Source organism: Staurois parvus, unplaced genomic scaffold, assembly GCF_062004578.1.
Source record: "Staurois parvus isolate SC_StPar_1 unplaced genomic scaffold, SC_StPar_1.0 ptg000023l, whole genome shotgun sequence".
In the NCBI taxonomy this organism is placed as follows: domain Eukaryota; kingdom Metazoa; phylum Chordata; class Amphibia; order Anura; family Ranidae; genus Staurois; species Staurois parvus.
The window spans coordinates 189,243-214,264 of NW_028317819.1; the positions used below are offsets into that span (position 1 = coordinate 189,243).

At 42.9% G+C, this 25,022-nt stretch overlaps 1 protein-coding gene across 6 annotated transcripts in view; it reads left to right on the top strand.

Moving 5' to 3' along the window:
- Positions 1–25,022, top strand: part of DTX3 (deltex E3 ubiquitin ligase 3) — a 175,029-nt gene that overhangs the window by 126,685 nt on the left and 23,322 nt on the right. For all 6 annotated transcript variants that reach the window (XM_089692571.1, XM_089692590.1, XM_089692575.1 and 3 more), the window contains one exon: positions 14,795–15,551. In XM_089692571.1, the coding sequence (XP_089548697.1) occupies positions 14,814–15,551 (738 nt within the window). In that variant the 5' untranslated portion in view covers positions 14,795–14,813. The remainder of the gene's footprint in view (positions 1–14,794; positions 15,552–25,022) is intronic.

A 25,022-nucleotide genomic window follows, 5' to 3' on the forward strand; every position in this document is an offset into this window, starting at 1 on the left:
CTTCCATTCACTGCAACTGTCACCCTGCCACTGCCAGCCACAGATAGTCCGTCCGTGACACTGATTTTGTCTTTACTATTGGTGCTGGTGGCATCTTATGGCACTTATTTTTGCAAATTAAAAGAAATATAGCAGTTTCATGTTTTGTTGATTTATAATCTTCTACTATTTTTAAAATTTTTATTGGGGGGGTGTAAGTAGCTGGACAAAATAGTCTAGCACTAGCCCTGAGTATTGCTACCCTAGGAGAGAAAGTGTGTTACTGTAGCTAGATGCACAGTAGTATTTGAATTTAAATACACTTAAACAGTAGTATTAAAATGTATCTAAACCCCCCAAAAATATAATATATTGCAGCTCACCAGTCCTTAGGTGTGTTGGCTGTGCTAGTTTTCTTTTTTTAGACTTTCTTCCTTTTTTATTTTCACCTGCGAATAACAGACTTTCTGTCCCTGGGATCACTCCTCTGTATCAATGGAGGGAGCCACAGTTGCCACCCAGAATGGACTTCAAACATGTCTGCCTTTGTACATCTCCATTACATTAGGGCTGAAGGGATTAGTAGTTCACACACAAAGATAAGGTTGTACACAGGAAGCAACAAGGAGACTGCATTCCTGGCAGGATCAGCACATATTTTCTGTACTTGTTGAAAATGTTCTTAGCATAAAAGAAGAATACAAACACCACCAAAACAAACAAAAGCCACCACATCCAATAACTGCAATATACATATATCATTTTTGTTTCTTGAGTTTAGTTATCTTTTAAAGACGACTAATATTTTTGTCAGTTGTAGGTGCATAATGGTGGACTTTCTGGCTTCTAAGAAACTCCTGTGGTTAGCATTTCCCAACAGTGTTCCTAGCTACTTCAGTACTCATCTTCTCTCTATCCCCCCGCTCCTCCCAAACAACTATACATCGCCCCCTCACTGCTTCCATCTCCCCTCTACGGCTCTCACCACCTCCTCCTGTTACTCCACTCTCCCACTGACCCGAACGTCACCAATGGCAGAACCACACGCTCTTGTACATCCCGCTCCCATGCCAACTTTCTTACCCTTATTCTCCTCCTAACCGCAGTGGACATCTCCCCGAACCCTGGTCCTTCTCCACCTCACTCACCTACAAGGCACCCACCTACTTCCACGAACTGCCACAACCCCCTCAACCTAATACCGGTCCCCCTGCTCCCCAAAACCACCCTTCCGCTTTCGTGTGCACTCCTGAACTCCCGTTCGGTTTGCAACAAACTTACCGCCATCCACGACCTCTTCGTCTCCCGCTCCCTCAACCACCTGGCGATCACCGAAACCTGGATCCAAACCACCGACTCAACATCCCCTGCAGCACTCTCCTATGGAGGTCTCACCTGGACCCACTCACCCAGACCGAACGGTCGGAAAGGTGGTGGGGTTGGTATGCTCCTGTCACTGCAGAGCACCTTCCAAGTCCTCCCAAACCCTCCCTCTCTATCCTTCTCCTCTGAAGCCCACTGCATCCGACTATTCTCTCCAATCCCTCTGAGGATTGCAGTAATCTATCGGCCCCCTGGACCCGTATCCCGCTTCCTCGACGACTTCTCCGCCTGGTTACCCTTCTTTCTCTCCTCCGAGCTACCCACCCTCATCCTTGGAGACTTCAACATCCCTACCAACATCAATAGCCGGGCCACATCCCAACTCCTCCACCTAACCTCTTCTTTTGTACTCGCACAGTGCATACAGTCCTCCACCCACTCTGACGGGAACACCCTGGATCTTATTTTCTCTCATCTCTGCATCCCCCACAACCTCACAAACACCCCTTTTCCTCTCTCTGACCACAACCTCATTACCTTCTCCGTCTCCTCGTCCTCATACACCCCTCCAAACGTCACACCATCACCAACCGAAACCTCCGCAACCTTAACCCCGCCCCCTTCCACTCTTCAGCTGACCAACTTTACGACAGTATCCTCCCCCTGACCTGGCCACTACTGTCTATAACAACTCGCTGTCAGCCGCTCTTGACTCCTTAGCACCCCTAACCACACGAAACATTAGACCCCGATCGCTTCAACTCTGGCAGAATGACCATACCAAAAACCTCAAGCGATGCAGTCGCGCGCTAGAGTGACTATGGCGCAAAATCAGATCCCAACAAGCGTTCACCCAATACTTACACTTACCTCACCTATACTTCCTCCCTCCACGCTGCCAAGCAAGCTTACTTTGTAACCCTCATCAATACCCTCTCCTCCAGCCCTTGCCAGCTCTTCTCCACCTTCAACTCTCTGCTCTCTCCGCCCCCACCTCCACCCAGTACCTCACTCACCGCCCACGAGATTGCTAACCACTTCCAAAGCAAGATTGATGCAATTCGCAGGGACATCACCACTGCTCAGACTTCCACCCCACCTAGCATCCCTCACACGAAAACTCCCTCAACATTCCTCCCCTTTGACCTCGCCACTGTCCAGACCTCTACCCCGCCCAACATTCCCCACACTCAAACCCCCTCAACACTCCACTCCTTCGACCCTGCTACCACTGAAAAGGTCACTAAGGTCTTCTCTGAAGCTCGCCTTACCACCTGCCCCCTTGACCCTGTCTCCACACAACTCCTACGATCACCCTCCTCCATCCTACGCTCCCTCACTCACATCTTCAATCTCTCCCTCTCTACTGGCACATTCCCCTCCCCTCTGAAGCACGCGCACATCACTCCCATACTTGAAAAACCCTCCCTAGATCCCGCCGACCTAAACAACCTTAGACCCATCTCCCTGCTGCCATTTTCATCCAAACTCCTTGAGCGCTTAGCCTATAATCGCCTAAGCTCCCACCTCACCGACAACAACCTCCTTGATCCCCTACAATCTGGCTTCCGTCCCCTACACTCCACCGAAACCGCCCTACTCAAACTCACCAACGACCTGCTAACCGCCAAAGCCAAAGGCCACTACTCAGTGCTATTACTCCTCGACCTCTCTGCGGCTTTCGAGACGGTCGACCACCCCCTCCTCCTCAAAAAACTATACTCTTTTGGCCTCAGAGATTCCGCTCTCTCCTGGCTCTCTTCATATCTATCACAACGCTCCTTCAGTGTTACCTATAATGCTGCCACCTCCCCCTCACTCCCCCTTTCTGTTGGGGGACCCCAAGGTTCTGTCCTCGGGCCCCTTCTCTTCTCCATCTACACCTCCTCCCTTGGTCAACTGATGCACTCCCACGGCTTCAACTACCATCTCTATGCCGATGACACTCAAATCTATCTCTCCACCCCTCCCCACACCCCTTCAGTCTCCGCCCGAATCACTAGCCTTCTGAACAACATAGACTGGATGTCACTCCACTTCCCTAAACTAAACCTTGCTAAAACCAAGCTCCTAGTTTTCCCCCCAGCCCGTGCCCCCCGACCTCTCCATCACGACCAACAATGCCACCATCAGCCCCACCCTGCAAGCCAAAGTACTAGGTGTCATTCTAGACTCTAATCTGTCTTTCCAGCCCCAGATCCAATCGCTGACAAATTCATGTAGACTCCACCTCCGCAACATCTCCAAAATACGCACGTTCCTAACTCCAGAAACCACAAAGCAACTTATTCACTCCCTTATCATCTTCAGATTTGACTATTGCAACTCCCTCCTCGCCGGCCTACCCCAACACAGGCTATCCCCGCTTCAGTCTATCCTGAATTCTGCGGCCAGACTCATCCACCTCACCAACCACTCCGTATCTGTCTCCCCCCTCTGCCAATCCCTCCACTGGCTTCCGATTGCCCAACGCATAAAATTCAAAATATTAACATTGACGTACAAAGCTGTTCATAACACTGCCCCAAACTACATCACTGACCTGATATCCATCTACCACCCAAAACGCACTCTTCGCTCCTCACAAGACCTCCTACTCTCCAGTTCCCTGGTCTTCTCCTCCCATGCCCGTCTCCAGGACTTCTCCAGGGCTTCCCCCATCCTCTGGAACTCACTACCCCAATCCATCAGACTGTCACCTACCCTCCTCACCTTTAGGTGCATCCTGAAAACCTATCTCTTTAGAGAAGCCTACCCAGCCCTCATCTAATTGCTGATCTCCTCCACTCTTCCCACTACTCCATCCCCCACAGCTATTTCCTCCTGTACCACTCTCCCCTCCCTCCTAGATTGTAAGCTCCAAGGAGCAGGGCCCTCAAACCCCTCGTGTATTGTTACTGTACTGTCTCGTGTACTGTCTTAATGTATGTTATAATGTACAGCGCTGAGCAAACTATTGGCGCTATATAAATACTGTATAATAATAATCTCACTCAGAATGTTTGGCAAGTAATCACTTTGACTTATGTAATGTACTGGGAGGTTTTGGTGCAGTCTTGCAACTTTGCAGATCTTTGCTGGTTTCCCAAGTTGTATTAAACTGTTTATATGAGTGTACTGGCAAGTATTTCACAGATAAAGCTGGCCATACACTGATCGAAATTTGGACCTGCAAATTTTTGATCAGTGTGTGGCTGTTCTTGCTCAACAGAAATCGATTGCTTGATGGATTTCTGTCTAAGGGATGTGTGTTAAAAAATTTCTTCAATCAGTGTCTGCAACCAATCAGCTGTACCTGCTGATTGGTATATTTTGACAGCAGCCAGTGCTGGTGTCAGAATACAGTGTCCCGGCAAGGGAGGGAAGAGGGGGATTCCTCCATCCACATTGCTTATGTGGATGAAGAAACATGTTATTTCTTTTTTTATTCAGCCCGTTGGCTGTACAAAAAAAACTGACAGTGTATGACCAGTAAAACAACTCATTCAGTTTAAAATCGAAATTAAAGGCAAAACATTTGTGTATAGATATAAACATTATAAATGGCAGATAGACAGAACAGAGTCATGGCATGGTCCCATTTTCACTATCCCTTTAATTTTGCATCCTTCATATCAGGTGGGTCTTGAGTGTTTGGTTACTTCCTGGATCTCCATGTTTGCATCCCACTTTTTCTTTCCTCCCCCCCCCCCCCTGCTTTTTTCTGTCCTCTATCCTTCCCCTTGCCTTCCATATCTATCCATGCTTCTCTCCCTTATTGGTCAACTCAATATAACTACTGCCCCATTATGTACACATTACTCAGGAGAAATATTTTGAGGGGAGGCAGGTCTCCCCTTGTCTCTGCAATAGTTTTTGAAATGAGATACCACATATTAGATACAACTTTGTAGCAGGGGCGGACTGACAACTCACGGGGCCCCCGGGCAATAGGGGATCATGGGGCCCCTGTGTCCTCACCCACACTCAAACCACACCCAAAAAAGCCTATGAAAGGTACTGGTGGCATCTCATGGGGCCCCCTACTGACCCTGGGCCCTCAGGCAGGGTCTCAGAAAGGTGATGCATTAAAAGCTTTACACATCAGTTTTGAGTTAACCAGGAGCTCTTGCGCTAGAGTTGTTGCTGTAGCTCTGATATGTCACACATGTGAACATGTGATGCAACTGCAGTTTACATACTCCTGCACACCTTGGGCTTGTGTTTGCACATGTGTGTGCGGCAAGAGGGCTTATGGCAATTGAAAAAAAAAAAGTAACCTGTTGGCGCCATCCGTGCGTAAATATGTGGCCTCTCAGTGTCTGGTTCTTGACGCCGAGAAGCTGCACATTTGTGTACCCAAAGTAAACAAACAAGCCCATTTATTGGTGCCTCACGGAAAGGTCCCGATCTCTACTTGTGAACGGGATCTTTCTGACCATGTGACCGCTGTGACAGCCAATCACGTTAGTCACATGACCCTAATCCCCCCCCCCCCCTCAGCTCCCGGCATCACAAACCCCTTAAAGGGGTGAGCAGCACTGGTGCCAAGAGGTTCAATTTAATTTTTCTTTTTACATTTTTTTTTCTATTTATTTAGTTAATTGTTTTTACTTGCTATCACAAAGGATGAGCAGGTGACAGGTACTCTTTATGGAGACATTAGGGGGTCTAATAAACTTCTCCCCTGAACTTCACAGCATCTAACCAACCACAGATCAGCTTTGTTTAGATGTGTCCCTTGGCTGTACTAGCCAGGAAATGGTTGTGGGGATTGTGGTCCCAAGCTCCCAGTAAGAGCAGGAGTGCCCGGGAACCATAGGGTAGGGCAGATGCAGCCATCAGATTGTGATTAACAGTTCACTCTGTGGACATATGTTGTAGTTCCAAAGAGCTGAACTGGTTTAGCTGAAGTATATGTTCAGAGGCTATCAAAAGCAATGAAAGAAAGAGCCAGGGACCCTGGGGGTAGTACTGCTCAAAAGGCAATTCATGTGCAAAGCAGCCATAACAACATCATTTACAATATTTTAACTTTCATTTTGTTTGCACAGTAGTAAAAAAACAAAAAAATGACTATGTATACGTTTCTGTGAATTGCTGCAGTTTGCTCCATTTCTCTTTAAATAGACCCAGTAGTGCTTTACTAGGGAGTTAAAAAATTATAATAAACCACACTCATAATTCATAATCACTATATGTAAAATGATCCAAAACCCCTAAGATAATTTTGTCCAGACAGGTTATGATAAGCCAAAAAACATTAAGTCAATTATCTATGCATTTCCTGCCAGTATATGGCATTATAACCTCTTTAAATATCACATTTTCTTAGTTGGCAAAATGCTGAGTCCATTTATATATTTAATACTTGCATAAAAGTTAATGTGATCATTTTACTTTACAGTCTGCACTAAAGAACAAACCCTCAATGGTCAAAAAAAGCTAAGCCAGTAAACCTTTACCATAGATACATACTTACTGGAATTTTAAGTTCTTTTAGCAAATGTGTTTGGAGTCATTGAATAGCATATGTTTAGAAAAGATACACAGTAAAACTTACATACTTCACGCAGTTTGTGTCCTTGTCCAGTGATGAACCTTTGAGCTGTAATGCAGGCCAAAGACGGTTCGTTTATCAGCCATTTTTCATCCGAAAGAATAATTGGCCAATTTTTGCACTGTTAGTGGTGCAATGGCATCGGCTGATTTTCGCGGTTCCTCCTCATTTCGTTTATCATGTCATGCTGGGCAAATTCGTGAAAAACGGACGATTTTCGAAATCAATAGTAGCAACATCAGTTTACAGAACGAACGATGTTTCCTTTTTCGGACAAAAAATCAGCCGATAAACGAACAGTCTATGGCCTGCATAAGTAGAGTAGAGCTCAACCCCCATGCTGGTGCAGGTTCATTGACACCATTGTGTCTCAGCTGTTAATCTATTGCAGTTACCAGTTCTTAGTAACTTCCAGTAACTAACTTGTAGACATAGGATGACAATGTTCACTCCAGCAGGAACTATATGTGAAGCAAGACTGATGGGAGAATGAAGGGGAGAGAAATGCAAGAGCAGAGAGGATGAACCTGGATATGTAGACTGTAAGGCAGTGTGTTTGATCCGTTTCTACAGTGCATTTTGTGTTTTTGCACATGCGTTTTGCTTTTTTTTCTTGTTGCTACGCAAATTAAAACGCAAAGCACAGTAAAACCACACTACATGCTTTTTTGCAGTATCTCCATTGAAGTCTATAGAACCAAAACACAACTTTTTGCATTTAAAAACGTCCCTGACCCTGTCCAAAATATGCACCGGATGAAAACACTGAGATGTGAACGTGTCCCATAAGAAATCATGTTAAATGGACTGTAGTGCGTTCCTGCAAAATGCTGCCGAAATCGCTTAGGTGTGAACCTAGACTAAGGTGTTGGTGGTGATTTTGTCACCAGTGAAACTCTGCCAATCACTGAAATTCAACTGCCTTTGGAACTTCTTCAAGATAGTCTTACACTGCCTGAAACGACGTTGGAATTTAGTCACCATCAAACATGTAAAGAACGAGCAAGCAAATACCTTGCAGTCTGGTTTAACAATCTACCAGTAATTATGTAATACAAGAGCCTACCTGACTGGAACCAAATTGAGTGGATTTGTTTTATTTAGGGCTTCTACTAAATGGTGGTTGTATAGTTATAGTACATTCAGATGGCAAGATGTCACATGAAAATTAGATAAAGCAATCAAATGTTCAATTCCATTTTTGCAAAAAAAATTAAAGACATAAAATAGTGATTTCAATTGACAGAACGGAGATGGGATCAAAATTACTATGTAGAAAAGTCCAGTTGCTTTTGATTAAATTACTTTAGTTCTTTCTCATTTCTGTTTCTCTACAGCTCATTCTTTTAGTTATCTGAACACTGTACCCTCTCCCCACCCCACTAGTCCTCGCTGTACTTATCTCTGTGCTGTGCTTTCAGTGCCCACAGAACCAGTTTAGCATTCCGGGGATTTCAAATCCCCACTCTTCTCCCTCTTCTCTGTGCAGCACTTCTGAGATGAACGAGAGCGATTGTGACTGGCCAGTGCTGTCACAGTGAATCCCTCTGATCCGTCCCGGAAGCACTGCACAGAGAAAAAGGAAAATAATGAAGAGGATGGAAAATGTTAGTCCAATAGGGTCCAAGGGAGTAATGAATAGGATGGAAGAGATTACAGTCTGTTAGGGTATAAGAGAGTGATGAAGAGGATGGAAGAGGTTACAGTCTATTAGGGTTTAAGAGAGTAATAAAGAGGATGAAAGAGGTTACAGTCTATTAGGATATTGGAGAAAAATGAAGAGGATGGAAAAGGTTACAGTCTTTTTGAGTATAGGAGCATAATGAAGAAGATGGACAAGGATTATAGTCTATTAGAGTATAAGAGAGTAATGAAGAGGATGGAAGAGGTTACAGACTATTAGGGTATAAGAGAGTGATGAAGAGGATGGAAGAGGTTACAGTCTATTAGGGTATAAGAGAGTGATGAAGAGGATGGAAGAGGTTACAGTCTATTAGGGTATAAGAGAGTGATGAAGAGGATGGAGGAGGTTACAGTCTATTAGGGTATAAGAGAGTGATGAAGAGAGTGGAAGAGATTACAGTCTATTAGGATATAAGAGTGATGAAGAGGATGGAAGAGGTTAGTCTATTAGGGTATAAGAGTGATGAAGAGGTTACAGACTATTAGGATATAAGAGAGTGATGAAGAGGATGGAAGAGGTTACAGTCTATTAAGGTATAAGAGAGTAATGAAGAGGATGGAAGAGGTCACAGTCTATTAGGGTATAAGAGAGTGATGAAGAGGATGGAAGAGGTTACAGTCTGTTAGGGTATAAGAGAGTAATGAAGAGGATGGAAGAGGTCACAGTCTATTAGGGTATAAGAGAGTGATGAAGAGGATGGAAGAGGTTACAGTCTGTTAGGGTATAAGAGAGTGATGAAGAGGATGGAAGAGGTTACAGTCTGTTAGGGTATAAGAGAGTAATGAAGAGGATGGAAGAGGTTACAGTCTGTTAGGGTATAAGAGAGTAATGAAGAGGATGGAAGAGGTTACAGTCTGTTAGGGTATAAGAGAGTAATGAAGAGGATGGAAGAGGTTACAGTCTGTTAGGGTATAAGAGAGTAATGAAGAGGATGGAAGAGGTTACAGTCTGTTAGGGTATAAGAGAGTAATGAAGAGGATGGAAGAGGTTACAGTCTGTTAGGGTATAAGAGAGTAATGAAGAGGATGGAAGAGGTTACAGTCTATTATGGTATAAGTGAGTGATGAAGAGGATGGAAGAGGTTACAGTCTATTAGGGTATAAGAGAGTGATGAAGAGGATGGAAGAGGTTACAGTCTGTTAGGGTATAAGAGAGTAATGAAGAGGATGGAAGAGGTCACAGTCTATTAGGGTATAAGAGAGTGATGAAGAGGATGGAAGAGGTTACAGTCTGTTAGGGTATAAGAGAGTGATGAAGAGGATGGAAGAGGTTACAGTCTGTTAGGGTATAAGAGAGTAATGAAGAGGATGGAAGAGGTTACAGTCTGTTAGGGTATAAGAGAGTAATGAAGAGGATGGAAGAGGTTACAGTCTGTTAGGGTATAAGAGAGTAATGAAGAGGATGGAAGAGGTTACAGTCTATTATGGTATAAGTGAGTGATGAAGAGGATGGAAGAGGTTACAGTCTTTTAAAGTATAGGAGTGTAATGAAGAAGATGGACGAGGATCAGCCCCGGACTGGCCATAGGGCACACATCTCTTTCCTTTCTTTTCCCTTTTCCTTTTCCTTTCTTCTGAAGATCATACAAATATTATAAAGGAGTGACTTCTAGATTGTAAGCTCCAAGGAGCAGGGCCCTCAAATCCCTCTTGTGTTGAACTGTATTGTTACTGTATTGTCTCCCACTATAATGTAAAGCGCTGAGCAAACTGTTGGCGCTATATAAATCCTGTATAATAATAATACAGTAGGTCAATCAGCCTGTGATACCTCTAAGCAGAAGATAGAGGATGTGATTGAGCATAGTTAGTATGCTTGGAATGTGGTTTTATTGTTTGGGGGAACATGCTGGTTCTTCAAGTTTCAGTTAGCCACTGGAAGGGTTAAGACTAAAAAGACAAGGAAGAGATAAATCACAAAAACAGCTTTGCCTTTGCTGTTGATAAATGGCTGACTTGTGGTCAGCTTGCACTCAGAAGGCGACATCTTTCTGAGGCCTGTTCAGTTCTCAGAAAATCAGCACTCAGGCATCACCCTGACCTTTCCCTATCTTAGCAGCAGTAATAATGCAGCTACAACTGAAGAGCTGTCATCAGAAAAGAGAGCTGTCATTATAGTTGTATAATGTGTTGGCAGCTCTGTCCTACTCATAAAAGATGTTTGTGAAAAAGTCTTATTTCCATCCCCTGCAGATTTCAGCAGCTCTGATGACAGGAAACAGGAAGTGAGCCTCTCTCTTCATTACTGTATATTACAGTATGTAGGAGTCTTGCTTATTTTTATATTTTATCAGGTAGAATACTTTTCTACGTTTAAATAATATGTTAACACAACATTTCATATTCCTGATATACAGTTGCAAGAAAAAGTATGTGAAACCCCTTGGGATTACGTGGAATTTTGCATGAATTGGGCATAAAATGTGCTCTGAACGTCATCTAAGTCACAACAATAGAAGAACACGGTCTGCTGAACATAATACTACACAAATATTAAATGTTGCCATGGTTTAATTGCACATACCATGTAAACATTCACAGTGCAGGGAGGAAAAAGTATGTGAACCTTTGGACTTAATAACTGGTTGACCCTCCTTTGGCAGCAATTACCTCAACCAAACGTTTCCTGTAGTTGCAGATCAGACCTGCACAACGATCTGGAGTAATTTTGGACCACTCCTCTTCACAAAACTGTTTCAATGTAGCAATATTCTTGGGATGTCTGGTGTGAATCGCTCTCTTAAAGTCATGCCACAGCATTTCAATCGGGTTGAGGTCAGGACTCTGACTGGGCCACTCCAGAAGGCGTATTCTGTGCTGTTGCAGCCATTGTTTTGTTAAATTACTTGTATGCTTTGGGTCATTGTCCTGTTGCATCACCCATCCTCTGCGGAGCTTCAGTTGGCGGACAGATGGTCGTACGTTTTCCTGCAAAATGTCTTGATAAACTCTGGAAATCATTTTCCCATCAATGACAACAATCCGTCCAGGCCCTGAGGCAGCAAAGCAGCCCCAAACCATGATGCTCCCTCCGCCATGTTTTACAGTGGGGATGAGGTTTTGATGTTGGTGTGCTGTGCCTTTTTTTCTCCACACATAGTGTTGTGTGTTCTTCCCAAACAACTCAATCTTGGTTTCATCTGTCCACAGTATATTTTGCCAGTAGTGCTGTGGAACATCCAGGTGCTCTTTTGCAAACTTCAAACGTGCTGCAATATTCTTTTTGGACAGCAATGGCTTCCTCCGTGGTGTCCTCCCATGTGCTCCATTCTTGTTTAATGTTTTCCTTATTGTAGATGTGTCAACAAAAATGTTAGCATGTGCCAGAGATTTCTGTAGGTCTTTAGCTGACACTCTGGGATTCTTCTTTACCTTATGCAGCATTCTGCGCTGTGCTCTTGCAGTCATTTTTACAGGACGACCACGCCTAGGGAGAGTAGCAACAGTGCTAAACTTTCTCCATTTGTAGACAGTCTGTCTTACCGTGGACACATGAACATCAAGGCTTTTGGAGATACTTTGTAACCCTTTTCAGCTTCATGCAAGTCAACAATTCTTGATCGTAGGTCTTCTGAGAGCTCTTTTCTGCGAGGCATGGTTCACATCAGACAGTGCTTCTTGAAACCAGTAAACCCAAAACAGGTGTGTGGTTTTTAAGGGCAGGACAGCTGTCAGCAACACATCCAATATCATCACACTGATTGGAGTCAATGTTGGCTCACTCCTGGCTCCAATTAGCTCTGGAGAAGTCATTAAGCTAGGGCCTCACATACTTTTTCCTCCCTGCACTGTGAATGTTTACATGTTATGTGCAATTAAACCATGGCAACATCTAATGTTTGTGTAGTATTATGTTCAGCAGACTGTGTTCTTCTATTGTTGTGACTTAGATGATGTTCAGAGCACATTTTATGCCCAATTCATGCAAAACTCCACGTAATCCCAAGGGGTTCACATACTTTTTCTTGCAACTGTATGCCTGTTCTACCATGCACTTGTGTGACATCCCTGGTGTTCCTCTGATTTCCTATTAAAAACTGACCGCACTAAGCAGGAGAACACAGTGTGGTCAGTTCTCTAGCTATGCTGCGAAGATTAGTGTGCTGCTGTTTCTCTTCCCCCAGCTCTTATGTGGCTGAAAACAAAGGGAATGTGATCACTTATAGTGTCAGATGAGGTTATTTTTTTGTCTTAAGTAATTCTAAAGGATACATTAAAAAAAACATAAAAACGTATACTTACCTGCTCTTTGCAATAGTTTTTCACAGAGCAGCCCCAGTACTTCTCTTCTGAGGTCCCCTGCTGGTGCTCCTGGCTCCTCCTCCTGCTGAGTGTCCACACAGCAAGCCGCATGCTATTGGGGCACTCATGCAGACTCAATCCTAATCCACGCCCTGTGTGTCCATCGACACATGGGAGTGCAGATCGGCCTTGTCCCCAGCTTCCCCTCACTGGCTGTCATTAATACCAGCAGTAGCCAATAGCTCGCACTGCTGCCTCTCTGTCCATTAAGGAGAGAGAGAGAGCTGAAAGAGCACCTGCTCTCTCGTGCAGATTATTCTCATATTTTGCTGCAATTAGGGTTCTTTTAGACATGCAGAGAAATTTGAGTGCTCATTAATTACCTAATGCGCGAGATTTACTAAAACTTTAGCATGTAAAATCTGGTGCAGCTCTGCATAGAACCCAATCAGCAAGCATAATTGAACAAGCTGAATTAAAGCTAGGCTCACACTAGCCCAGACATTGTGGCCTGGTTGCTGGTTCAGGAATCAATGTGATTCCCGCAACCACCCACAGCTACATCATGCTTCTCTTGCGAGTAGGGGGGACCATTCATTCTGAATGGCACCCAACGCATCTCATCCCACAGCGCGATTGCAGCGTGATTGCGGGTGCGGCAACCGCACGGAAACCGCATGGTCAAAAAGGCGCTTGCACCTTTTCTGAAATGCGGGCACAGCAGCCCACTCAAATGAATGGGCTACTGTGCCTGCGCAAAAGCAGACCTCACTGCCTGCACTAGTGTGAACCGGGTCTTAGAAGCTGATTGGCTACCATGCACACCTGCACCAGATTCTAAATGCTCACGTTTTATGAAATCTCCCCCAATATGTCAAGATGTGTTAAAAAACACTTGCCAGCTTGATGGATAGATTGACTTGTGTACAACTAGCCTTACCATACATGGATCGAAATTTGGCTGATCTGTGTTGAACTGGCCAAATTTCGGCCCATGTATGGCTGCTCTATTCGAGCCACAGAGTTCTCTTTTAGAAAGCACTGTGCCTGAAGTGAAACATGTCAGAGTAGAACTTTCTGCTGGCTATTTTCATAAAGGATGAATGTTATTTTACGTCTCAGTGTGCAGTATTCCAATTGCTGGTACATTTAATTGCTTTGGTAGAGTCGACCTGAGCCAGAACCTGAGATGTAATTATTGAGCCTGATCTTGCCTGGAGCGACAGTGCTGCAAGAGATGGGTAATGATTTAGAACCTCTGTGGGATATTTATTGATGTCTGTGCATTTCTGCGTCGATGACACCTTTCCCTCCCTTTCTTACAAGAAACACCTGACAAAGGTTCTTTCCCTTTTACATCCTATTCAGAACTGAAAAAAAATTGGGTGGATTTGGACTTCCAAAGAGAACTCCAGATAAGCAGCTAAATGCAAAGCGGAAATACATGTGTGAGCTGTTTTATCTCGGCTCTGGGCATATCTTATTTTTTTTAGTCTAAATCTCCCCCTACCACTCTAGAAAACACCCTTACCGCCTTCCTGTTGGGAGAAAATCTTTGAAGTGCAGTTGGTATTATCACTTAGCTTCAAGATCTCTTCCAACAGCGGAGCACAGAGGTAAAGTCTGCAAGCCACCCTACATCATTTCGGGCGTGACCTGCAGAACTAATAGGGAGCATTGAGAAGACCAGCCACACAATCATCTTGGTTGACCAGTCTCCTCAACAGAAACGCTGCCTCAAGAACTTTCAGGAGACCGATTTTCCTGAATAATTAGGGATAAAAGAAACAGAGGTATATTAAATAGAAAACCCTATAATAAAGATGAGACACCTATTAAAAAAAGAAAAAATCTTCCCAAAGAATGAGGGAAGATGCAAAGCTGAAACAACATATAGTAATTTCACTTGTCTGGCACTTGTGTGACAGAGGTGTTTACGTGGAGTTCCATTGTAAGCAATACTTTCTCTCTAGTGAATTTCTAGGGGTAAATGTCTATATTAATTGCTTGTCTTCTGTTTTCTTTAAGTTTCCCTGTGTGGCCCAGAATGGCAAACTGCGGAGTGAACACAAAGAACAAAGTCACAGTTAATAAGCCAGTTTGGGAATTTCTCAACAAAGAGACTCCATCCAAACTAAACCGTCTGAGAGAAGACAGTGGAGTTCGTATTCTGATTGACGGTGAAACATCGGAGATTTATGTGTTACGATTGTCTGTTGACAGCCATGTTCCAGCAAATGCTATCTCTCTGGCTAGAAAAGCTCTAAAATCTTTGCTAAAAGACACTGAGAAAGAGTTGAAAAAATCCTACAAGCAGCACCAGCTGTCGGGTTTTGTGGCTTACACAGATAAGAACAGTGACCATACAGGTGAAACACACAGCCGTAGTACTTATGGTAGAAGCCTACCAACATTCAGTGGTCGAGGAATGATACTTGGAAGTTCTAGTGGGGGTGCTAGTAGCAGTCATGGGAGCTCTCGTGACCACAGAAGAGAAGAGACAGAAGATGACAGAGAAAACCAGTGTCCTATTTGTCTGGGTGAAATCCAAAATATAAAGACGTTGGAGAAGTGCCAGCATTCATTCTGTGAGGATTGTATTACCAGGGCTCTCCAAGTGAAGAAAGCCTGTCCCATGTGTGGTCGTTTCTATGGGCAACTCGTGGGAAACCAACCCGAAAATGGCAGAATGTTGGTATCCAAGGACTCTGGGCTATTGCTTCCTGGCTACGAGAAGTATGGGACTATTATCATCCAATATGTCTTCCCACCAGGCATACAAGGGGTAAGAAATCCACTTACAGTTTTTCATTGCAAGCAGTGAAGTCGAAAGTGCAACAGTTAACAGGAAGGGCAGATGCTAGAGTGTTGTAATGCTGGCCATAGATGACTGCCAGTCCTCCATCAACACAGCGAGTGTTGATAGGGAAATTCCTCTAACGGAGCTTTCGTGTTCTTCCGACGGGGGGGGGGGGGGGCACATTCCTGCCGGGTGAACACAGCAATTAGCGCCTATAGACACTGACAAAAATTGAATGTAAAAATCCAACATACTGGTTGTACCCAAGTCGGTCGATGTACCTACATGAGTACAGTCAGTCTGCCCATAGATGGTTTGAATCTCAGATGGTCCATGCTAAACCAGCGGAGACTCAAACCATCTATGGCCAGCTTAAGTCATTAGACAGTTGATCAGAGCAAGGGACAGACAGAACAGAGTAAGCAGACTGGTGGCCAGGCCATGTGCAGACAGACAAGTCCAGATTCCAGGCAGACAGAGCTATCCACAACATGAGCAAAGGGACAAATATGTTGATCAGATGGGCTTGAAGCTGTGGCCTCTTTAAAGTGCTTGTAAAGATTCAAGGTTTTTTTCCTTCATGAATTCTATGCATGAAGGTAAAAAAAAACCTCCTGTGTGCAGCAATGCCCTCAGCCCCCTAAAACCTACCTGAGCTCCATCTCGATCCAGCGATGTGCATGAGATCAGCGGCTCTCCCAGGTCTCTCCCTCCTCATTGGCTGAGACAGCAGCGGGAGCCATTGGCTCCCGCTACTGTCAATCACAGCCAGCGAGGAGAGAACAGGGGTGGAGCTGAACCACACTCCAAGTGTGAATGGACACACATAGCAGCGGCTCGGGAGTGAGCCCATACAAGTGCCTTCATAGCAAGCTGCTAAGCAGGAGGGAGAGGCCAGTAGCACCGTTAGGGAACCCGAGCAGAGGAGGATTGGGGCTGCTTTGTGCAAAACCATTCCACAGAGCAGGTGAGCATGACATGTTTGTTATTTTTAAATAAAACATTGCCTTTAATATCACTAATTAGAGCAGATGTATACAGCAGAGACTTGAGCTGCAGTGCTGAGCAACAAACAGCAGCTGTGGATTTTCCATATACCCCAATGTAGATCTAGAAACTTTGTTACATAAATATTGCAGACATGCCTCGGTGTGGGATTGCTGCATCCTGTATCAACCTTTTTTTTTCACCTGACTGTGGAGAGATCTTTTAGTTGTGAGGATCCAGCCCTAGATTAAGCCCTTCCCTTTAGACCTAGGACTAAAATCAGATTTGTGGATTTGACCCCTAGTTTCTGCGGTTAGCCGTGATTTGGAAACTGGGCTGAAATCCTTCTGAAAACAAAACCACCATAGACAGTCATATCACCATGAAAAAAATAAATATGAATTGTGGGACATTTGCACAGCATGTAGGATATCCCATTGTGAGGCTATATATGCTTTTTTGAAGCAGGGTGGACATGAACATTTTCTTAAAAGTACCTTTTGGAAGGGAACCACCATCTGACATACCCCTGATTTCATATTTATCAGCTATTAAATTAAAATATATACATACAGATTGCTTTAGGCTTTGTAAATGGTGATTTTTTTAAGTTCTAAAATGTCTGGTATGTTAATGAATCAGCTTACTGCCTGTCTAAGCAATCAGCTCTCTGCATGATCTCCCCCATTAGTTCTCATTCACAGTCTGTAGCACAGTTTGCCTGATACAGGTCATTTATTCAGTCTCTCAATAGGTGGCTCATACACAGACTTTTTATTAGCTAGATTATGCCATTTTTAGTTTGCATGAAGCCTACTTTCATAGCCAGTTGGTGTCCACTGAATTTAGTCCTAGAGGATAACCTGCAATATTTGCCTGAAAGTGCAGTCAAAGTATAATTATGTCTGTTTGTCACTAGAGATTTCAAACTCACAATAGGTTCCAAACTCACAGATTCTTCAATCTTAGATACTACTGATGGCAGTCTTAAAGCTGAACTCTGGAGAAAAGTAAAACCCTCCCTTGCAATGGAGCTCCCCTGCACTTCAAGGATTAAAGCGGTATTAAACCCAAAATTAAAAATGTAATATATTGCAGTTTACCAATCATTAGATGTGGTGGCTGCATTAGTTTCCTTTTTTAGCCTTTCCCCCCCCTCTTTGTTCAGCTGGTGACATGCCAGTAACACACCTCCTGTATTACAGCCCCCCCACTCTAGATGAAGGAGCATCGTGGGCACATTTGGACAGCAGCATTGTCAGTCTGTGAGGGAGTGGAGTGTTAGATGTACTAGTGGATTTAAATACACTAACCCCCAGTTCACATATATACGGCCGCACGGGACGCGTTTTGCACGGGCACGAGAGCCCATTCATTTGAATGGACTTCTGTGCTTGTGACACGCAGGGAAGAAGTCCCTGCAATTCTTTGGAAAACGCAGCCCGCACGGGAACCTTGGTTCCCAGTACGGTTGCGTTTTCCAGTGCGGGCGGCGTGACATTAGAACTAATGGCATTCATCCGTGGGTCCGCATTTCTCTGTGCGGGTGGTGCGGCTGCACAGATTTACGTGCAGATCTGCAGCGGCACCACCCGCACAGATTTGAACCTAGCGGAAGAAATTGATACCAAACTGCAGCTAACACTTTATAAGCAGTTACAGCTAAATTTTTTTGCTTGTGGGATAAAGGTTTTACATAAATAAATAAAAACTGATCATTGTAAGCACCCCTGCCCGTGTTAAATGGTTTGTCTCATCCATGTAACTGATACATCTGCAAGAGAACTAGTCCTTTAAAATACCACAGACTTACTGGCCAGATCACCAGATGAAAACAGAAAAAAGAAAATACATGTTTGCTTTTGGGTTAGATACTGCTTTAAATGCTTATGTGTGCCTAGGGTACCAGTAAAAATGTATTTTTCTTACCTAATACCTCACAGACACCCTCCACATTATGTAGGTGTGACAACAAGTGCTTCTGACTTACAGTGGATATAAAAAGTCAGGTTTCTGTGATATAAAGAAAAGAGAGACAAAGATAAATAATTTCAGAACTTTTTCCACCTTTAATGTGACCTATAAACTGTATAACTCAGTTGAACAACAAACTAAAATAATATGGTTGCATAAATGTGCACACCCTTAAACTAATACTTTGTTGAAGCACCTTTTGATTTGATTCCAGCACTCAGACTTTTTGGGTATGAGTCTATCAGCATGGCACATCTTGACTTGGCAATGTTTGCCCATTCTACCTTGCAAAAACACTCCAAATCTGTCAGATTGTGAGGGCATCTCCTGTGCACAGCCCTCGTCAAATCACCCCACAGATTTTCAATCGGATTCAGGTCTGGGCTGTGGCTGGGGCCATTCCAAAACTTTAATCTTCTTCTAGTGAAGCCATTCCTTTGTTGATTTGGATGTATGATTTGGGTCGTTGTCATGCTGAAAGATGAAGTTCCTCTTCATGTTTAGCTTTTTAGCAGAAGCCTGAAGGCTTTGTGCCAATATTGACTTGTATTTGGAACTGTTCATAATTCCCTCTACCTTGACTAAGGCCCCAAATCCAGCTGAAGAAAAACATGATGCTGCCACCACCATGCTTCACTGTGGGTATGGTGTTCTTATGGTCATGTGCAGTGTTGTTTTTGCTCCAAAAATATCTTTTGGAATTATGAATTATCAAGAGAAGAGTGAAAAAGATACACAAAGAAAAAAGGGAGGAGAGAAAACTCCTCACATAGAAGAAAAATAGCGGGATTTTAAGAGTGCCATATAGTAATAGAACAACAATGAAAGTTAAAATTTACAATGTTTATTGTAACATGATTTTGAATGCGATTGCCTAATTCTGAACACAGTTACATCCCCAGTTATAAGAGGGTGTGCACACTTATGCAACCGCATTATCTTAGTTTTTTATGTTTACTTCTCTCCAGGGCTGTGGAGTCGGTAGATAAATGTTCCGACTCCGACTCCTCAGTTTTTTGTACTTCCGACTCCTCTGTATTAATATGCGAATGTATTTTATACATTCCTTGAAGGAAAGAAAGGCAACATACATGACATTACCACAGGACTACTGGCTGGGAAGCCAACAGTCTACTGTATTGAACAGTTTAAGCAAAAGACAAACACAATGAAAACAACAAAGTTTTATTAATTTTTTTTTATTAATTAATAAGTGGCTGGATAGTAGCAGCAGGCATAAACATCAGGAACAGGAACTTTACCAGTCCAAAAATACAAACCACATTATTTGGTTGTTTTAGAACAAAAACAAAGCTTATCTATATGAACCAAAAACAAAATCTGTAAAACACTATGGAAAGTATAAGTATTGCTGCTCCTAATTGTGCGTTGCGTGCCATATAGTGAAGCGCATGAAAAGCATGCTTCTTCACGGTCACTTAACGTGTTCGTTTTGCGGTTACGTGAGGCACTGCATGCATTGGTCTTTATTCTTACAGTAGAGAAGTCATTAATTATAACTTTTTGTGAATTGGGACATTTAAACTTGCTTTTTTTTTAATTCCAATCTAAATTTAGTCGGAGTCGGAGCATTGTTTGCCGACTCCGACTCCAGGTACCCAAAATGTCCTCCGACTCCGACTCCACAGCCCTGCTTCTCTCCCCCTAAAAGATTTCAGTTTGTTTTTCAATTGAGTTGTACAGTTTATAGGTCACATTAATGGTGGAAAAAGTTCTGAAATGATTTATCTTTGTCTCATTTTTTTACATCACAGAAACCTGACATTTTAACAGGGGTGTGTAGAATTTTTATATCCACTGTAGTTTTGAATTTAGAAATGCTTTATGTTGCACAAATCAATTTTGGAGCTGGTGCTAAAAGCCCCATGTGACAATGCCAGTCCATCTTTCCTTTCAGTGAGTAGAAGAATGAAGTTGGTAAATGCATGTTGACCATACCTACAGAAGATGGCCAGAAGTCTCCCCACCTTTCATTGTTGGGAGAGGGTCTCTGGCTTGCTTTTCAAAAAATTGGAGGTCAAATTCTCTAGAACAGTGAAGATCAATATAGGGGTTCTGATGTCACCAAGGGCTGCATATAATGTTCAAAGTAATTAATGCTTACCGACAACAGTTGAATACATATATATATATATATATATATATAGAGAGAGAGAGAGAGATAAATGCATAGAAAAATTCTACAATGGATGGTCACAAACTGCTGGCACACTAGAGGACACGGTCAGGGACTGTAGACGTGCTGAAGAAGAATGGGGACACATTACAAGTGACAACTTAAGCACTGCAATCACTTTACCATTCTGCACTCTCTACAGCCCCCATAAAAAATTCACTGTCACCACATTTGAATTACCCTCAGCAAGATCCATTGTAAAAGTTAGAGAAAAAGAATGCACACATAAGAGTAAAACGAATGGACAGCACAGGAAAGTAAAGATATGTGAAAGAAGTAAACAAAATAATGTAAGTAGTATAACTAGTTTGATGAATATTTTCCATTACTTTCTTTCAGTAGACATCTAGACAAAGAAGCCACTGACTACTTGCTGCTGACGCCTGAGGGCTGCACAGCAAGTACCAAAGGGCCGCAGGTTGGATACCAATGTACTAGACCTCGTGTCTCCAAACTTTACAGTACATGTGCCAAATTGCATATTTTACAAATAATTGCAGGTTGAAAAAAAAAGGAACTTATAAATGAAGTCAAATTTAAATGAATGAATATGTTTTATGTGGAAATTTCTTGTAATCAGCTCGATATAATTTATCCCCAATAGCTGGAGACTTCTGATCAGGCTAATATTAAAGGATAAGTTCACCTTTTGTAACATGGTACAGTACATGTTGCACCCATATTCAGGGTGTAGCATGTAACATGATAAAGATCCACCAGCCTACGCTTCCACCCAATCCCCTGTTTTGACAGCTAGCAGGGGATCTTCTCCCCCCGCTGGCTGTCTCTGCCCACCCGTCACGTCATTCAATCACAGTATTCTGTGAATGGGAAAACTACAAGTTCCGTCTAGCCTTTTGCGGCTGTTGGATTGTAGTTCTCAACTATCAAGGCATTGTTGAGCTCTCTAGGTAGTTCATTGAGCTTCCTGTCATTGTGCAGCTGCCTGTACAGGTACGGGTAGACAGATACACATACAGTCTGCAGGACCGTGGTATTACACCCATGATCTGCTGATCATGGGTGCAATGCTTTACAGGCTCCTAACAAAAAAAATAATAAATGCATATTTTTTTTGCCTGCAAAAAAATGTGCATTTATTAATTTTTTTTGCAAAGGTGAACTTATCCTTTAAAGAAAATCTTTAATTGGAGAGGTGGCCAGTGTAATTAATGAAGGATCAGTGTGATGTGGTATTGCTGTGATTGATTGTATATTAGACTGGTAGCTGCATCCATCTACTGTGGGCAAATGAGAATTTTTCTGGCCATCCTATTCGATCACCCATTAACTTTGCTCATCACTGGGGCTGACTTGGGAATCAGCAGTTTTCTTTGCGCTGAGCAAACTTTTTGGCTCTATATAAATATTGTATAATAGTTGGTCTAGGAGTTATACTATCATCGTAATGTGCTCTACACGACACCACCAAAGCAGTTTTGTGTGATGTTAGTACTTTCCAACTATTCTGATGCCAGAGACAGCAGACCAGTGTTGCTTTAACAGAAAAGGATATCTTTAACATTTTTTATTTATTCTGTTTCATACATAGACTGTATCTGAAACTGCAAAGGTCCATTTTAGGAAGGTTTATGTATGTTTCCTTTAGTGGAATGAATATATGAACCTTTTGTTCTCTGAGCTTTAAAATAACTTTCTGAAGGTATGTATTAGCTCCTCAGTCTCTCCACCATCCTCTGAAAAAGAAAATTGTATAATGTATTTCCAGCTTTAATTTTCTTTAGATTTGCTGCTGGCAGGGAGGACAATGGACAATGATCACTGCTAGTGGCTATAGCCACCAACAGTAATTGCATGCAAAAAATCTGAAGGTTTGGTTTTACTGAAGTTGACCGATGGATCGCCTTCAGTACAATCATCCTGCCCATAGATGGATAGAATCTCAGTTGGTTCCTGCTGAACCGGCTGAGATTCAATCCATCAGTGGCCTGCTACTAAAGTATTATAGTTTAAAATGTATGTCCAATTTTTTTTCTTTTAACGTTCATTGATAGGCACAAGGATATAGTACTTCATAGAGGTGTTTTTTTTTTCTGCTAGTGTCCACCTCCTGAAGGCAGCTGCATATGACCCAGGCCTATGAATTTACTATATCCTTGTGTCCCTCAATGGAGTCCAGGAAAAATATTAATACAAAAATATCCCTTTGTCCCTTAATGGATGATTAAGATAATAAGATTTTAGTACTTTCTGTAAAATCTTCTCCTTGCCCATTGAGGGACACAGGGATATAGTAATTCATAGACTTGTTTTCTGCTTACATAAATCTCCTTACGGCAGCAGCTGATAACCCCCATTTCTATGAATTTCTGTATCCCTGTTTCCCCCAATAAACTCCAGGAGAGTAAGGGTGTACAAAAATATTTTCTTCGTTGTCCATTAAGAGACCATTCACTGCAATGCGTTTTGGGGGTTCAAAAGGTCTCCTTTCATCAGGGCTAAAATCAGACAGGAGGTAAAAAAAAGAAAAATTACCAATATTAATTGTTATTACTAATAATATGTATTAAATGCATTGAAAAAAAACAGTGCAGATGTACGTCTGTCCATAATATAGTTCATTTCAGGTTATTATATTGGCTGCAGATTTTTTTCATCATCAGTAAGATCTGTCTCCAGCATGTTGTCATTTGTTCCACCACATATGTGCACCTAATTTTCTGTTTCAGTTCTTCCTTAGTTGGTATTGTTGGTTTCCAGCATTTAGTCATTGAGTAATTTAGCTGCATGCTTCATTAAGATTATGGTTTAAAGTAGATCTAAATTCAGTCAATAAAATCTCATAAATGCTTTTCTGACAACCCCCAAACCCATGTAAAACACTTTGAAAAAAGATAACAAAAAATAGGAAAATACTTACCTTAAGAGAAACAGGTTTTTACTGCTTTTCTGGAGGTTCTGGTGACATCCCTGTGCCTCACTTCTGCCCCCTGGGAAAGATGGGTACCCAAAATCCTATGAAAATGTACTCCTGTACTCTCCTGGGGACACACCCAGAAGTGTCAGATGTTGAGGATTTGAAGGCTTTATTCACTTGTTTTTCTGCTTTTAGTTTTTCTAAACACAGGAGAAGTTATCTGGGAAGTTTAAACAACTTTTATGCCTCCCAGATCACTTTGCCTCCCAGATCTGCTGAACTAATAGAATTTGCCTACCTGAAGCAGAACTACACTGCATCTAAGCACCACAAACCAAAATGCTATTTAATTAATTTTTGAAAAACGGCCTTGGCATTTCTGGTCATGGCCATCTTGAGTAAGGGCAGATGATTCATGTAGCATTTTCTTCCTGGAATCCATCTGCCCTTAGCTCAGGCATGCAGACAGGAGGGTGTGCTTAGCTGAGAAAACCTCTTCTCCACTTCTGAAGACTCCTGGGATGCATGACATCATTTGCCTAGTAAGTAACTGAAGAAATGTAAAAAATGTTTAAAACAAGTAAATATAGTATACGTCCTTGATGCTAGCAAAATAAGGATTAAAAATAGTCAGTGTTGATTGTGAGAGTGAAGTTCTGCTTTAAATCTGATTGCTAGCTCTTTTTTCAACTCCATTTTTTTATTATTAGTGTGTACTTGTTTGTGTTTAACCACCTCCCACTCGCCATATAATGAAATGATGGTAGTGCGGTGGTTCTCTTGTTCTGGGAGGACGTCATATGACGTCCTCCAACTCTAGCTGCATATGCATGTCCCTGGGACACATCGGATCACTGATTGCAGTATAGAGCCGATGACATAGGCTCTATCCTGTGATCAGCTGTGTCCAGTCACAGTTGATCGCATGTAAATAGGAAATGCCGGTTATCGGCAGTCCTTTCCTCACTCTGACAGCGCATGAGGAGAGGAGAGCCGGTAAGCAGAATTCCTCAGAGGGCACATGTACACTGATCATCAGGGCGCTGATGATAAGTGTAGCCCCATTAGCGCCATTTGTCAGTGCCATATACCAGTGCCCATCAGTGTACATCAATGCCAAATATCAGTGCACATCAGAGCTGCCTTTCAGTGCCACCAATCAGTGCCAGTCAGTGCTGCCTATCAGTGCCAGTCAGTGCCACCTAACAGTTCCAATCAGTGCCACCTATCGTTGCCAGGACCAGAGAATAGAGGCGGAGATGTGATGTCACACAATCCCTCAGTTATACACACCCTCCAGCCTCGGCTCAAGAACATGCACATATATCTGAAATCTCTATGCCTGTGAGCATGTCTCCTGAGTGCATTCAGGGGAATACACAGGTGCCAGTGACTATGTCAGCTCAGGATCTGTGCTAAT